Source organism: Oncorhynchus gorbuscha, linkage group LG10 (genome assembly GCF_021184085.1).
Source record: "Oncorhynchus gorbuscha isolate QuinsamMale2020 ecotype Even-year linkage group LG10, OgorEven_v1.0, whole genome shotgun sequence".
Lineage (NCBI taxonomy): Eukaryota > Metazoa > Chordata > Actinopteri > Salmoniformes > Salmonidae > Oncorhynchus > Oncorhynchus gorbuscha.
Genome location: NC_060182.1, coordinates 62774104 through 62791065, shown reverse-complemented (window position 1 = coordinate 62791065; position 16962 = coordinate 62774104). Strand labels below are relative to the sequence as shown.

Sequence of the window (16962 nt, the reverse complement as noted above, 5' to 3'; positions counted from 1 at the left end):
ACTTTGCACTTATGGGTATTGCTAAAGGCTGTTTTTCTTCATCTGAAGAATGTGTTTATATATTTTAAAGTTGAATGTATAAATCAGGTAGCATCAATGTCATGTTACCTGAGTTTAACAAGCACACCAGTTTGTGTTTATTCTGCACACTGAATTGTTTTCCCCTCCTCCCCTCAAAGTGAACCTTTTACTGCAGTGGGCTAAATCAGGATCACGCAGAGTGATTATTGGTAGTCTTAAACAAATCTACTTGAAAACAAAAGTGTACACCTCACACACATGGTTATGGGCTTAGAAATAGAAGACACTTGTACCATGTCAGATATAGAGGTGAAATGTGTTCCATTTTGAGTTTGCATCCCAATATTACACTTTATATACATCACAGAAGACTAAAATATATCCAAACTGTTTGACATAGAAATGTTTTATACATTTTTATAATCTTTATTAATTAAAGAAAAATATAAATAACATTCTACCCATGAGGCGAAAGAGGGAGCTTCTGGTCACTGTCTGCAGGAAAGGGCTACTCACTATTTTTCCATCTTTTCTCTCCAGGCTGCCAAGCCCCAAAAAAGTGAATGTAAATCTCAAGGAACCAAACAATGACTGTATCATCTCTGTGGGAGAGATAACTGAGGGTACAGACTTTGACCTAAGCCACCATGAGCCCAAGGCTGTAGACAGTTCCCCAACCCCAGATCTGGATGAGGCCTCTCCAACCACAACCATGCCAGGACGCAAAACACAACCTAACACTGGGGGTTCAGGGGTTAGAGGTCAGGGGATGCCCCAGGTCACCCCGTCTAAACCAGGGGATAAAGTAGGATATGTAGCCAGTCGGTTAAAGAGCCCATCTCCTTCTGTTGGACCCAAGTCCAAAGCTGGCCTGGGCATGGCTAAGGGAAAGGGTCTCACAGATGGTGGAAAGTCGGGGGTTTCTAGTGGGGCTCCATCGCAAAGGACAACTAAAGATGGCGGGGAGAAAACAGAGGTTATGCCGTCTACATCAAAGGGTCAACTCACTGCAGAAAAAACAGAGGTCACCGACAGCCCCAAGTCGAGAATCCCCAAAAAGTCACTATCAGAATCTGCATTGAAACCCCCAGTATCACCAGACTCAACCTCAGTGGTTGATGTTTCAGAGGTTGTGCCTGTGGCTGGTTCCAAACAACAGAAAACTCCTGAACCTAAACATTTAATGATGAAAACAGGCACAAAGCCTATTGTTGAAGAGGTGAAGGGAGTGGGTTCAGGAGAAAAACAAACTTCTGGGCCTGTTAAGTCAGAAGAGGTCTCACCTACTAAAGTACCACTCATGTCACCTGTGAAGTTCAGCAAAGATAAGAGCAAAGATACTTCAGATAAGGTTAACCTGGTCAATGGACTGGAGAAAGACCCAGAGGACAACACTACCACTGCCAAAACAAGTGAACCCAAAGATGTGAAAAAACAGACTCCCACACACCCAGACAGCAACAACAGCAGCATGATACCAAAGAGTCGGTTACCCAAAGCCCCTGACAATTCTTCGGTCAGAAAGGCAAAAAATGGTAAACCCCAAACCATCGACACAGGCAGTAAAAAGACCAAAACCACTGAGAGAGCATCAGGTGTCAATAGTTGGCCTTCCACACCAACCAGTCCAAAGCAGCAGGAGCTTCCCAGCCCAGAGGAAAGGCCCACAGATGAGACCCTGATCCCTGAACCTGAGAAGGGTAAGACAAATGTGTCGTGCATATTAAACATGCAGTATTAATAAGATTCTCTGCTTGCTTATGGCATCTGTCTAGCTAACACACATTAGCTGTGTGTTTAGTAGTGGTAATGTTTCAGAATTGTTTAATTGCTTTGATGGACTTGAGGTATTTTAGATTTCACATATTTTATAGAGGGATAGCTCTCATTTTGCATTGTATGATTAAAAACGAACCAACACACCGTTATACGAATTGTCTGACTAACTAATGTATCACCAACAGGAAGCAAGCTGCCTTGCCCTTTGCCAACAAACTTGCCCCAACAGCTCTCCAATAAGAGCACTCCACATGACGATGGTGACACACCAACCTCTCCCGCACTGGTACCAACCAAGTCAGAGAAACCTGCCTTCCTTAAACTGAAGAAGCAGAGTAACATCACATCTCCCATCATGAACAAGACTGCTGAGGATGCTGGGAGTTTGAAAAGTCCAGTGAAAGATCCAAGTGATTCTGTAACTGTGGCTAGCAAGCTTCCGATGTTCCGTCAGAAAACCCCCCCTAAAGGAAAACGCAGCAAACCCCTTAAGAAATTTGAGCAAACTGTGAACTCTGAAACACTATCTGAAACACAATCTACACCAGTACAAGATCATGTGTCGCTGATCACAGATAACTCTCAGATAGAAGATCAACAAACCAAACCAGCAACAGGCTCCTCACTAGTAGCAGACTGTAGCACTGAGCTTGTAAATTATCAAACAGATAAACCAGCAATCACTGGAATGAAGGAATCACTGAAGGACAGCAGTAGTAGTACACCTGTAACAAAACTGGTTGCAAAATCAGAAATTGCACAAGAAAAATCCCTGTCAGTCAGAACTACCTCTGTTACACAGAAACATCAAACCAAACCACCCCCAGATCTCTCATCAGAGATTGACCGCGACTATGTGGAAGCCTTAACAGATACACCACAGTTGCTGACAGGTAATGTAGAGCCAGGTGTCGTTGTGGAGAAACGCCCATCTGAACCAAGCCCCATTGTGTCTGCCTCAGGCACACCTACCCATGAGGAAGTAATATATGCATCTACCAAGCCTGCATTGACTGACCGCATTCATGCTGTCACTGACACCCGAACCAATCAGAAGAGTAATGAGAGCAATGACAATACCTCTGCAGCATCAGAGAAGCTCATATCTGGTGCTGGAGAGGAAATAGGTAGTACAAATCAGCCTGTGGAAAATGGCCTGGATGAAGCTAAGGAAAGCTCACCCAAAAATGCCTCCACTGTGGTTGAAAGTGGAGATAGTCTCAATATGGCAACACAGACAAATCTGATTGGCTTGGAGGAAAAATCACAGGCACTAGCTAATGTTCAAACCCCAGATATAGTACCTATTGGTAATGCCATAGATTCTGATATATCCATAGTTTTTAGGAAAGAGAGTGAAATACAGAAGGAGGGAGAGCCAGTGAAGGTCTCAGACATTCTAACAAAGGGTGGGATTGTTCAGAAAACAGTTGAAAATGGAGAGGTCCAACTGAACAAAGAGGTTCCTTCACTGACACATAATTTGGCAAATGCACATAGGCAGCCACACAAAGGAAAGAAACAAGAGGACAAATCCCATGAGGCAGCCAATAAGAGTACCGTAACTAAGATGGATGCAAAACAGGAATCAAAGTCCATAACCACAAAGGCTAAGGAAAAGAAGAAGGTGACAAAACAAGAAGATAGACCAAGTGAAGGAGTGACTAAAAACACAGCCTTTAAGATATTAGACACAAAACAGGAATCAAAAACCATAAGCACAAAATCTCAGGATGAGAAGGTATTGGTCCTCAAAGAAGCACCTAAAACTCAAAAAGCAACCCCCAATACTGAACTGCCTCTTCAGCCGCCAACTTCTCCGAAGCACCCCTCTCCCCTTAAACCTCTCCCTTTGAAACAGGCCTCTCCCTCCAGCTGGTTAGATGTGGAGCACAGATCCAAGCGGGAGCAGAAGAAGGAGACCAAGAGGAGGCTGGACTGTTCAGCCAGCGAGGATGAGAGTCTGGCTGAGTCTGACGATGTGGAGGACTTCATCAGGAACATAAAGGAACTGGGCACCCCCTTTTCCCTGCCCTCCAAGAGGCACCACAGTCATCCCAAGACCCCCTCACCCCCCTTTGCTCTGCCTGCCATCAAGGAGGACCGCTTCGAGAACCCCTTTGATGCTGAGGGCTTTCAGTTTGGCCTGAAGAAGAGGACGAAGGATAAAGTAACCCCGGCCATGTTGATAAAGAAACAGCCTCACAGGGAGGACAAGACACGGACAAGACAGAATAGAGCAGAGGGTAGCCTTCTCTACAAAGCTCTCCAGTCTCCATCTAGAGCCCTGAGAAAACCAGGGTATCAAACAGACAGGAAAGATGGAGAGGTGGAAGTGAAGGTAGAAGTGAAGAGGGAGGTAGATAAGGAAGAGGAGCAAGGGAAAGGAGAAGAAACCGGGCAGCTCTCGTCGCGGCTTGGAAGGATGTCCATACTGTCCAAATTGTTGAGTTCCCCCAAGACTTCCGGAAAGGGCAACGGGGATCCTTCCTCCTCAGTGTCTATTGGTGCTCCTCCTTCTCTTACAACCCAGGGCACAGTGCCAGGAAGGGCGGGCGGGAGCGGTATGGATCCAGGCCTGCTTGTGGGTGCAGCTTGTGAGTCAATAATCAGTCCCTCTTCACCTCCTTCTTTGCCCTCATTCACTGAGCTAAAGCTACCAGATCACCTGGAGAAATATCTCAGGGAAGACAAAGGAGCTTCACAGAGTAATGTTACACAGAGTGCTTTGGTTAGTACTGTAATGGACCTAGGTCAGGGTGCTGGACTTCCTCCTCTAAATATGGGCGTAAAGGGACTTACGTTAGGACATCTTTCAACCAATAACCATCTCCCACAGGCCCCTCTGAATGGTCTTCTTAAAGCCAACACAAAGGTAAGAGTCTCAGATGACTGCATGAAACCAACTGACAGTTTGGGGTTTTGCATTGTTGCTGTGTCTACCTTATTTTATTTATGTGTCTAAAATCTCTTTAGCCAGGTAGGGCAGACCGGGGTTGGTTGTCTCACAGGTTGGTCAATTTATATCAGGATGACAAAACATTGAAGTGACGGGAATTTGTGTTCTTCTTCATAGGTAAAAAGAAATATTTAAAAAAGATCCACGTATCCAACAGTTATGTTTGTTGAAAAGTTCTTATTTTGGAGTTCCTAGGTCAAGCCATGTGGTAACTAGCATCTTAATTAGCGGGTGGTTGGGCCATCTTATTTAGCGGGTGGTTGGGCCATCTTAATTAGCGGGTGGTTGGGCCATCTTATTTAGCGGGTGGTTGGGCCATCTTATTTAGCGGGTGGTCGGGCCATCTTATTTAGCGGGTGGTCAGGCCATCTTATTTAGCGGGTGGTTGGGCCATCTTATTTAGCAGGTGGTTGGGCCATCTTATTTAGCGGGTGGTTGGGCCATCTTATTTAGCAGGTGGTTGGGCCATCTTATTTAGCGGGTGGTTGGGCCATCTTATTTAGCGGGTGGTTGGGCCATCTTATTTAGCGGGAGGTTGGGCCATATTAATTAGCGGGTGGTTGGGCCATCTTAATTAGCGGGTGGTTGGGCGCATACACACGCAAATGTACTCAAAATGGTATTCTCACGGCATAAAATGCAGAATTTTGTTAGGAATATTGTTCAATCAAAGAAAGGCTCGGCTATTTCTAAGACTATTTATGCTATATTGCTTAATTTGCTGTTACAAAAGGAAGAAGCTACTAGCAAACATTGTGACAACCACCAGCATACTGTGTGACATCCAACCCCATGATGGGTCTGGTTGTCAGAGTATTTGATGACTTATGTTGGGGTAAGATATTAGGATAAAAAGGGATCCCATTTTAACCCAAGTCCTTGGTCTTTCTCCTAATATTGAAAATAGTATTGTTTGATATACTGGTGTTGAGAAATACGCACAAGACTAAAAAGTGCGACACCAACCCCGGTCTACACTACTTTGACTAGATTTAGAAGTTATTTTACATAGAGACAATACAGAAGTGTATGATTAAGACACACTACCGGTCAAAAGTTTTAGAACACCTACTCATTCAAGGGTTTTTCTTTATTTTTTTACTATTTTCTACATTGTAGAATAATAGTGAAGACATCAAAACTATGAAGTAGCACATATGGAATCATGTAGTAACCAAAAAAGTGTTAAACAAATCAAAATATATGTATATTTGAGTTTCTTCAAATAGCCACCCTTTGCCTTGATGCAAGCTTTCAACACTCTTGGCATTCTCTCAACCAGCTTCACCTGGAATGCCTTTCCAACAGTCTTGAAGGAGTTCCCACATATGCTGAGCACTTGTTGGCTGCTTTTCCTTCACTCTGCGGTCTGACTCATCCCGAACCATCTCAATTGGGTTGAGGTCAGGGCACTGTGGAAGCCAGGTCATCTGATGCAGCACTCCATCACTCTCCTTCTTGGTAAAGTAGCCCTTACACAGCCTGGAGGTGTGTTGAGTCATTGTCCTATTGAAAAGCAAATGATAGTCCCACTAAGCCCAAACCAGATGGAATGGCGTATCGCTGCAGAATGCTGTAGTAGCCATGCTGGTTAAGTATGCCTTGAATTCTAAATAAATCACTGACTGTGTCACTAGCAAAGCACCCCCACACCATAACACTTCCTTCTTCATGCTTTACGGTGGGAAATACACATGCGGAGATCATCCGTTCACCCACACCGCATCTCACAAAGACATGGTGGTTGGAACCAAAAAAGGCTGGTAAATCTAATGAACTTGTCCTCTGCAGCAGAGGTAGCTGTGGGTCTTCCATTCCTGTGGCGGTCCTCATGAGAGCCATTTTCATCATAGCGCTTAATGGTTTTTGCGACTGCACTTGAAGAAACTTTCAAAGTTCTTGAAATGTTCCGAAACGACTGACCGTCTTTCTCTTTGCTTATTTGAGCTGTTCTTACCATGATATGGACTTAGGGCTATAGGGCTATCTTCTGTATACCACCCCTACCTTGTCACAGCACAACTGATTGTCTCAAATGATTAAGAAGGGAAGAATTTCCACAAAATTAACTTTTAACAATGCACACCTGTTAATTTAAATGCGTTCCAGGTGACTACCTCGTAAAGCTTGTTGAGAGAATGCCAAGCGTGTGCAAAGCTGTCATCAAGGCAAGGGGTGGCTATTTGAAGAATCTCAAATATGAAATATATTTTGGTTACTACATGATTCCATATGTGTTCTTTCATAGTTTTGATGTCTTCACCATTATTCTACAATGTAGAAAAAAAAAGAAAAATGAGTAGATGTTCTAAAACTTTTGAACGTTTAGTATAGCTATGGTTGTCTCCACCTGCTTCTATTATATTCGCTCAGTACCATCACTGCTTTACTGCTTCAAACTGATAAATCACTTTAACAACTGAATGAGTTTTGACCTGCAAGGCATTATTTTATGGACTGGGCAGGTCCTTCAGAAACGGTTCACCTTGAACAAAGTCCTGGCAGTGACAGTATTATCTATCCCCAGGGCAACACATCACTAAATCACCTCAGGTCCATCTTTTTCTTTTGGAATGTTGAAATCCATTCACAAGTTGTAGATCTTTACAAGTTATGTCTCTTAGAAACAAGCCATACATTGTTTACAAGGAAAGACGAGAAGAAAAGGCATTCTTCACAATAAATGTTTCATATACGTCCAGAACGACCTCATTTTGTGCACCAGTTTTTATCAACATGCGAATAGCCCGACTTCTCTCGTGCTGTTCTGTTTATATGAGCCAGATGCCACGATTGCCATCTTACTTCCTTCCCAGCAAGCAGTGGGTGTAGACCAACAATGTTTTTTTCTTACACACCAAATACCGTGTAGATGACTAACTATTGATGTTCTTAAGCTGGCAAATTTTTAACTGCTAGTCTTTTGAGTTATTTTTATCTGGAGGCGGTCCATAGTTTTGTCGGGAGTACAGGAAATACACAGGATACTTCTGCTTTTCCACCCCCCAGTCCCTCAGAAGAAAATGAAAGACAGCATGCTCTCTTTTCCTTTGCAGATTCCAGAAGCGAGAGGGTTTCATAAACGGCCTGGGAAGGTACAGTTGACTTTATATTAAACTAACTATCCAATATCCAGTGTTTTACAGTAACACACCGATATTATAATATGATGCAAGGTATACACCTCGTGGTGTTTTGGAGAGTTCTAAATGATTTACTCTCATATAATTATTCACATTTCATGGTGATAATCCTGATAGATATTTAATAAAACAACATCTGCAGTATTCAATTATATGTTACACACTAAAAATAAATGTTTCTATATAGTGCCAAATAACGGCTATTTGGCTCGTAACGATAGTGGATCCTATTTTGGTGTTACATAAGGAACCATGCTCATAATGTTCTAAATGGAACCTTTATGGTGATTTGAAGAACCATTTCCTAAGGTTCTATAAAGAACCAATAAATAAAGGTTCTATATAGCACCAAAAAGGGTTCCGCTATCATTATATTTGGGGTGGCAGCGTAGCCTAGTGGTTAGAGCGTTGGACAAATAACCGGAAGGTTGTGAGTTCAAACCCCTGAGCTGACAAGGTACAAATCTGTCGTTCTGCCCCTGAACAGGCAGTTAACCCACTGTTCCCAGGCTGTCATTGAAAATAAGAATATGTTCTTAACTGACTTTCCTGGTTAAATAAAGGTAAAATTAAAAAAAAAATTGGTGCTATATAGAGTTGTTATGAATGGTTCATTACAGAACCTTTATGGAGATTGAGAAAGTTTCTTTATAAAACCAATCTACAAAACCTTTTGAAGAACCATCAGGATTTTAAAATTCTGGTTAGCCATATTATATTGTAAAAAAACCATAGGTTATTGTGTTAATGACAAGATGAATCAGGTGCTAGCTCTGGAATGGCTGGGTGTCCCTGAGGAGAGAATTCAGAACCACTAATTTAGACAACAGTTCTCAATAGACTCAAGGCCATACGTGGGTTTTTCACAAGGCACCAACACTGGCCATAGTCATATTTAATATGTAACAGATTAGATCAACTGGAATGACACTCACTCACGGTTGCACGAAAAGATATGGGTGCAAAACACACCCCAAAATATTCTAATGAGCCACCGCCCCTACACTTTAATTATCACTTAAACAGGAAATAAACTTTTTCAGAACTGCAAAAAAACATTGAAGGGCTCAAAGGGTTCTTTGAGTTATTATGGTTCCACATAGAACAATCACCCTTCCCAAAGAACCCTTGAGGAACCCTTTTTTCTAAGTGTGTTTAAGAAGTTACAAGTGGCCATGATACAACCACCAAGTGTCACATGTAATGACCATGAGATATACTTCCTTTCTATCTCTACTTCCTGTTGTAGATAGTGCTCCATGAGCAGGCTCAGTTTGAAGGAGAGGCCTATGAGGTGTTTGGTGACGTGGAGGATGCCTCCATGATGAAGCTGTCTCCTGTCATCTCAGTCAGGGTCATCAGGGGATGGTAAGACCGTTTGTTGGGGACAATATTCTTCCCTCGTTCCCTTACTCTTTATTCCATCAATAAATGCTTAGATTCATACAAATCTCACACACGTAAAAATCTTATTAACTTGACACAATCCTTTATGAATTGATGAATGTCTCATATTAACGAAGCATGACAGCAACTCTAAACATATTGTCACTGTTATGAACATGTCTCTGTGTGTCATCACTTCCTGTCTGTGTAGCTGGCTGCTATATGAGAAGCCAGGGTTCCTGGGGCGGACCATCGCCTTGGAGGAGGGCCCCATGGAGCTGGTCAACGTGTGGGCAGAGGAGGTGACATCAGGGGCACTGGACCAGATGGATCAGCCTGTCCCAACTTCACCCATGATCATCGGATCCATCCGCCTGGCAGTGAGGGACTACAGTTTACCTCAGATTGACCTGTACACTGAGGTGAATGGTCTGGGGAGGATGTCATCATTCTGTGACGACTCCATTGAGATCTGTTCCTATGGGAACATACAGAACACCGGCTCCATCAAGGTCCACTCTGGAGTGTAAGTTCTACCCTCATACCAACACGGTTGAAGGTCCAAATCATAGTCCATATATTGCTATAATATTCAATTGAATCCAGTATACTGGACTACATCGCCCCAGCAGGCTTGCTATTGCTCAAAAGTGTGTTGAAATGGATGAAATAGTTTGCAAACTATCATTTTGCATGTTCATTCATGATTTTGTGTATGCATTATTGTTGCCAATTCTTCTCATAGACAGAGCTTACTTCACTTTAGATATACCGTGTCATATGAAATACAGAATAAGACCTGAGAGTGTATTGGTCTGGCATCTTCTCTTTCCTCAGTGGAATGCAGGCTGGCCTGTTTGTTTGTTGGAGTGACTTAAACCTGCCGTTAGATGTTTTCACTCAGTCACACAAACTGTTGTTGTTTTCTATATACAGTTATATACAGTTACCTTGGTGATTTTATAGATGTGACCGACCGGCTCGATTCGGTCTTATGTAGCAAAATTTGAAATGGTGCTTTTTACATTAAAAGTAGAGACTCCGAGCTAGAAAATGGTATTTCATACACTACAGTTGAGGAACAATGGGAAAGTAATTCTGCTTTGAAAGTTGATTAACTTGTAACCTCACTTTTGAGAAAATGGCCTTTGAATATTTTGGTACACCACCTGGAGACCTCTTTGTCTACACCCATTCAGCATCATTCACACCCTCTTAAGCTTTATCCCAACCCATCTCTTTAAGGTTTGATCCAAGCGTTCTGTCTTAACATCAGCAGTCAAGCCCCCCGAGCTAACAGGCTAACGTTGGTTAGCTTGCTAGCTACTACCAGACACAAATGTGAGAACAGCTTACTCTGACATTTTACTCACCCTAGCAGAGCTTGTTAGGCTGTTTTTATGTTATCCAGAGCATAGTGTTGAGCGTTTGTAAATTTGTCAGTTATTCTGCGCTCTGGCACACTCAGATGAGAGTGCTCTGAAATCGGAGTAGATAGCCAGAGCGAATTTACCAGCTACATCTATCAACAGTTGTTGTAATGACATCATTACCATTCTATTGAAATTGTTACTTGCATAGTGGAGTCTTTTGTTAAGAAATGTGGCTAGCTAGCTAAACAATGAACCATAATCCCAATTTATTACGTTACTAACCTGTATGAATCTGCAGGTAGCTAACCAATCAGGTTCAATGTTAGCTAGCATTAGGCTATAACGAGCAAAGCAAATGGCTCTGAGAAACAAATAATATTCCTACACAGATCATACATGTAACGTTAGCTAACCTAACAACAGCAATCAGGCACCCAAAGTAACTGTCTAACGTTGGCTAGCTTGCTAGCTACTTCCAGGCACAAATGAGAGAAAGGCTCACTCTGACCATTTTACTTGAAATGGATACTTGCATAGTGGAGTCTTTTGTTAAGACATGTAGCTAACTAACTGAACAATGAACCATAATCCCAACTCATGAACGTTACTACCCTGCATGATTCTGCTGGAAACTAACCAACCAGGTTCAATGTTAGCGTGCTAACATTAGGCTATAACTAGCAAAACAAATGGCTCTGAGATACGAATAATATTAGACAGATCAGATCATACACGTAACGTCAGCTAGCGAGCCAGTCAGCTACCGTTAGCTAGCTAGCTAACAGTACACTAACTTGAAATGAAAACAACTTTCTGACAAAAATTTGAAATGTGTAATATTTGAAAATGGAGCTAGCTAGACTATCTTACCCGTATGGATGGACGCTTCTCCCTCTCTCACAGATGCCATGGTTGCCCTTAGTTTGAAGATGTAATCCGGAGACAGGTGTTTTCTCCATCTCCTTAGCTATCATACTCGAATTCCATTGATTTCAAAACTCAGTCCTCCAGAAAGTGGAGAGCAACACTTATGCATTTCTACTATGCAATATATATATATATATTTTTTTTTTATTAGACAGAATAACCTACACATAATGTTGCTGACCAGCTCAAATAGACAGGAGTGTGCTACATGGCAGACCAATCCGAATTCATCTCTTGGCATGTCCAGCCCACTCATTATCTCAGTAAATCATTGCTTTCTTTTTCTGTTGTTAAACCAACTAGGCTCGTATTTACAGGTGACATACATGTTTGTTATTAAGACAAGACATATAAGAATATACAGTGGCGCAAAAAAGTATTTAGTCGGTCACCAATTGTGCAAGTTCTCCCACTTAAAAGGATGAGAGTAATTTTCATCATAGGTTCACTTCAACTATGACAGACAAAATTAGAGAGAAAAAATCCAGAAAATCACATTGTAGGATTTTTAATGAATTTATTTGCAAATTATGGTGGAAAATAAGTATTTGGTCACCTACAAACAAACAAGATTTCTGTCTCTCACAGACCTGTAACTTCTTCTTTAAGAGGCTCCTCTGTTCTCCACTCGTTACCTGTATTAATGGCACCTGTTTGAACTTGTTATCAGTATAAAAGACACCTGTCCACAACCTCAAACAGTCACACTCCAAACTCCACTATTGCCAAGAACAAAGAGCTGTGAAAGGACACCAGAAACAAAATTGTACACCTGCACCAGGCTGGGAAGACTGAATCTGCAATAGGTAAGCAGCTTGGTTTGAAGAAATCAACTGTGGGAGCAATTATTAGGAAATGAAAGACATACAAGAGCACTGATAATCTCCCTCGATCTGGGTCTCCACGCAAGATCTCACCCCGTGGGGTCAAAATGATCACAAGAACGGTGAGCAAAAATCCCAGAACCACACGGGGGGACCTAGTGAATGACCTGCAGAGAGCTGGGACCAAAGTAACAAAGCCTTCCATCAGTAACACACTATGCCGCCAGGGACTCAAATCCTGCAGTGCCAGACGTGTCCCCCTGCTTAAGCCAGTACATGTCCAGGCCCGTCTGAAGTTTGCTAGAGAGCATTTAGATGATCCGGAAGAGGATTGGGAGAATGTCATATGTTAGATGAAACCAAAATATAACTTTTTGGTAAAAACTCAACTCGTAGTGTTTGGAGGACAAAGAATGCTGAGTTGCATCCAAAGAACACCATACCTACTGTGAAGCATGGGGGTGGAAACATCATGCTTTGGGGCTGTTTTTCTGCAAAGGGACCAGGACGACTGATCCGTGTAAAGGAAAGAATGAATGGGGCCATGTATCGTGAGATTTTGAGTGAAAACCTCCTTCCATCAGCAAGGGCATTGAAGATGAAACGTGGCTGGGTCTTTCAGCATGACAATGATCCCAAACACACCGCCCGGGCAATGAAGGAGTGGCTTCGTAAGAAGCATTTCAAGGTCCTGGAGTGGCCTAGTCAGTCTCCAGATCTCAACCCCATAGAAAATCTTTGGAGGCAGTTGAAAGTCCGTGTTGCCCAGCAACAGCCCCAAAACATCACTGCTCTAGAGGAGATCTGCATGGAGGAATGGGCCAAAATACCAGCAACAGTGTGTGAAAACCTTGTGAAGAATTACAGAAAACGTTTGACCTCTGTCATTGCCAACAAAGGATATAGAACAAAGTATTGAGATAAACTTTTGTTAATGACCAAATACTTATTTTGCACCACAATTTGCAAATAAATTCATTAAAAATCCTACAATGTGATTTTCCAGATTTTTTTGTCATTTTGTCTGTCATGGTTGAAGTGTACCTATGATGAAAATTGCAGGCCTCTCTCATCTTTTTAAGTGGGAGAACTCGCACAATTGGTGGCTGACTAAATACTTTTTTGCCCCACTGTATATATATACACGTTCAAATGGCTCTCCTGTGAAGTACTGACGTGTAACATACGTCTAGTTTCCTGAAACGAGTCACAAATGTCGTCATTTTAGATATAGTTTAGGATATCTACTCATGTCTGTCTTCTCAGGTGTGAAGGAGAATCACGGGGCTAACACCCTGAGCTTGTATTGGCATTTTCTTTATTATTAATATTTACATGGGAGCTGAAAAACAAAGGTGTGATGTACATCACTTAGTGTCTAATCTTTGTATGCTGTGTGTGTGTGGGCCTTTTCCCCGTCCTGTAGCTGGCTGGTGTATAGTGACCCAGGGTTTGGGGGTCTGCTAGCGGTGTTGGAGGTGGGAGAGTATCCCTGTCCAGAGGCCTGGGGATTCCCTCAGCCGTTCATCGGATCTCTGAAACCCCTCAAAATGGTATCATTATGGCATTCGTACTTATTTTCTGAAAAACCCTTTCCCCATATAGCTTCCACTGTTTTATCTTTATGATGTTAAAAGCCTACTGTTCTCCGTGTCTTACAGGGTGGGATAAAGGTGGAGCATTCTAATGACGTAAAGGTACGTTTCCCCTCTATTTCCATGGCCATTCATATTTACATCAATGTTTAAGGATGAAAAAAAATAAACATACAGTCAGGGAATGACAGCGGGAAGCTTCAACAACTGCAAAGAGCCTCTTATCACAAAACTCATAATAACCAAAGGCTTGTAAAATGTTATTCTTGTGACATGGCTGAAGACAAGCTGTGATGTGATGACATGGCATGTTATTATAGCTCCGCTGCCATCCTAAATCCTCTGCCTTATCAAATCTGCCCGTTGTGAATCAGACAGACAGGCCTGTTGTTGCAGGTGAATTGGCCAGTGACTTGTGAGAGAACTGTGTGTGCACTGGCAGCTCTATGGACACATGGCACCAGTGTGCTGTCTCTGCATGCTCTCACTCTCGCTGTCTAACCCAAAAGACAGGCCTGTGGTTACCAGTAGAGCTGTTTGTTTAGGTCAATTTCGGTAGTCAATCTAAAATGTAGAAATATGCAAGCGCAGTTTATGCGTTTTCAAGGGGCTGATAATGTAGTTGTCTGGCCCAGTATGTGCTGAACATTTGTGTATCCATTCAAGCATATGATTGATTTACAGGTTAGGAAAAAGTACCATGTAGCCTTCTGGGCTTAAATTACACTGACAGACAGGCAGTGGTGAAATACAGTATGTTTTGGCCAGGTGGCACAGGGCCTAGGGAGCTGGAATCTGTGGTATGAGGAGCATGCAGCCCTGGCATGGGGATGGGGATGGCATGGAGAACACTGCCCACCTCAGCACATCAGCCTAAACTTGAACCCCTTCTCTCCCCCTCAGGCTCTGGTGTACGAGAGGCCGTGCTTTGAGGGCAAGTGTGTGGAGATTGACGATGTTGTGTACGACTTCAGAGAGGGAGGAGATGAGGAAGATGGGGAGGAGGAGGAGGAGGAAGAAGCGAATCCAGTCAGAAGGAAGACATTGTGTTCTGTGGGATCCCTCAAGATCCTTAGAGGACTGTACGTACTTGTGGTTGATCTCAGCTGACATACTGTACAGTAAGGGATAGTATTGTAGAATTGTGTATCTTATCTAACTATGTAATGACCCCCTTCTGCCCATATTAACCTATCATAACACAGATTAATGGTCTATTAATTCTGTACTGTATTGGCTTGTATGTACTTGAACATCACCCTCCTGATTGTCCCTGTAGCTGGGTGGGCTATGATGAGCCAGACTTTGAGGGTCACCAGTATCTCCTGGAGGAGGGGGAGTACCCTGACTGGAGGGAGTGGGGAGGTTACGGAGACCAGCTCCTGTCACTGCGCCCTGTATGCTCTGTAAGTATTGCAACTCTATTCAGAGCTATGTGAACATGACCATGGTTTAAATCTGTTTCATCTATTTCCGACCTGTCTTTGATGGGTTTTGATGATACAAAGTATGAATGGTCAGGTAGTTGAAAAGATGGGTCTACTTTGATCTTGTTAATCCAGAGGGGCCATTTGAATGGTGTTTGTGTGTACATTCCCTGTGTTGTAGAACTTCCTGTCTCCCCATGTGAAGCTGTTCAGTGAGAGGGACTTTGGGGAGAGAGGGGTCCACATGGACCTGCTGGGGCCTGTCACTAACACGGAGGACACCTGCTGCGGCCCCAAAACGCAGTCCATCAATGTCCAGGGTGGAGTGTAAGTCAAATTCTCTGACAGTCCTATGTAGCAGGCCTTGCATCCAATGAAACGCGGTGTGTCACAACTGCACCAAGGCTTGGGCTTGCTGTGCTAGAGATACATAGGTGGGTCACTCCTATCCTCTTTCCTCTTATTGCAAGCTTTTAATGAACACACACTCACACACACAGCACCGGAGGGCACAAACATGAAAGAGGTGTGTGACTGTCACGCTTAGTAAAGTAATACTGAACGTTAGACAATGGGTGGAGGAATGAGAGCGCTCTCTAGGGTTACATATTCTAAAAGATGAGATTAGGGTGTAAAGGCACAGTGCTGGAGTCAATATCATTATTATGTTTTTCGAAAAGGGAGTGGCCATGTTCCAGACATGAATTGAATCACCTTCAGCTTCATTGGCTATTAGCAGGATGGGATGACGGTGCTTTTTTGTATATGGTATATTCAGTTGTCGCAGTGGTTCATAAGCTATCACAAATGTCTCTATGTTAGAATGAAATTAGAACTTTCACTTCCGTTTTAATACATCTTTCCAAACTATTTAGTTATGTAGGGCCAGAGTTAAGTGCATCTAAATGGAACAAAATTCCCTTTTTATGCACTTTTCTTTCTATGCGTACTCTGACCTTGAACTTAAGCATGAGAATAGCATGCTATTCTCACATAGTTAGATCTAAGAAATCAAGGTGTGGCAGCGGTGTATTCTGAACTTGACTTAATTCTCTAATAATTCTACCACATTTACACCACCATTCTCCATGCACTGTAACATGCAGGGATGGGCATCTCTCGAATGTCTTAATTATAGGTTACCTCGACTTTCTCTGTCTCCTATTTCTATCATGTTAAATAATAGCCACTTTCATTATCAACCGTCAGAAGGAATAATAACCACACACATTTAACTGCCAATTTACTGTTAGTTCCCTTCAGTTGGTATGTTATCATTCCATTGTTTTGTTTACCTAAGTTAGCTTCCTCTGTAAACGCCGTTACGGATGTGTGGTTGCTGCTGAGGATCGTTAGTAACAGTTGATGATTAAAAAACAGACATGTAGGTTCATTAAAACGTTGTTGAGCAGACCAAGCCGTAGCCATTTGAATCCGACACATGGCACAATACGTGTCATCACACTGTTCCATGGTTAGTGCAGGCAAAACATACGTGTATATTGTACACTATTCTCTCTATTATAAT

The 16962-nt window shown here is 42.6% G+C and overlaps 1 protein-coding gene across 3 annotated transcripts in view; it reads left to right on the top strand.

Annotated features, from left to right (window-relative positions):
- LOC124046330 overlaps positions 1 to 16962 on the top strand; it is a 59657-nt gene that overhangs the window by 34021 nt on the left and 8674 nt on the right. For all 3 annotated transcript variants that reach the window (XM_046366595.1, XM_046366596.1, XM_046366597.1), the window contains 10 exons: positions 562 to 1721; positions 1986 to 4675; positions 7816 to 7854; positions 9152 to 9270; positions 9500 to 9814; positions 13839 to 13965; positions 14074 to 14109; positions 14911 to 15089; positions 15287 to 15413; positions 15616 to 15761. In XM_046366595.1, coding sequence (XP_046222551.1) covers positions 562 to 1721; positions 1986 to 4675; positions 7816 to 7854; positions 9152 to 9270; positions 9500 to 9814; positions 13839 to 13965; positions 14074 to 14109; positions 14911 to 15089; positions 15287 to 15413; positions 15616 to 15761 — 4938 coding nt within the window. The remainder of the gene's footprint in view (positions 1 to 561; positions 1722 to 1985; positions 4676 to 7815; positions 7855 to 9151; positions 9271 to 9499; positions 9815 to 13838; positions 13966 to 14073; positions 14110 to 14910; positions 15090 to 15286; positions 15414 to 15615; positions 15762 to 16962) is intronic.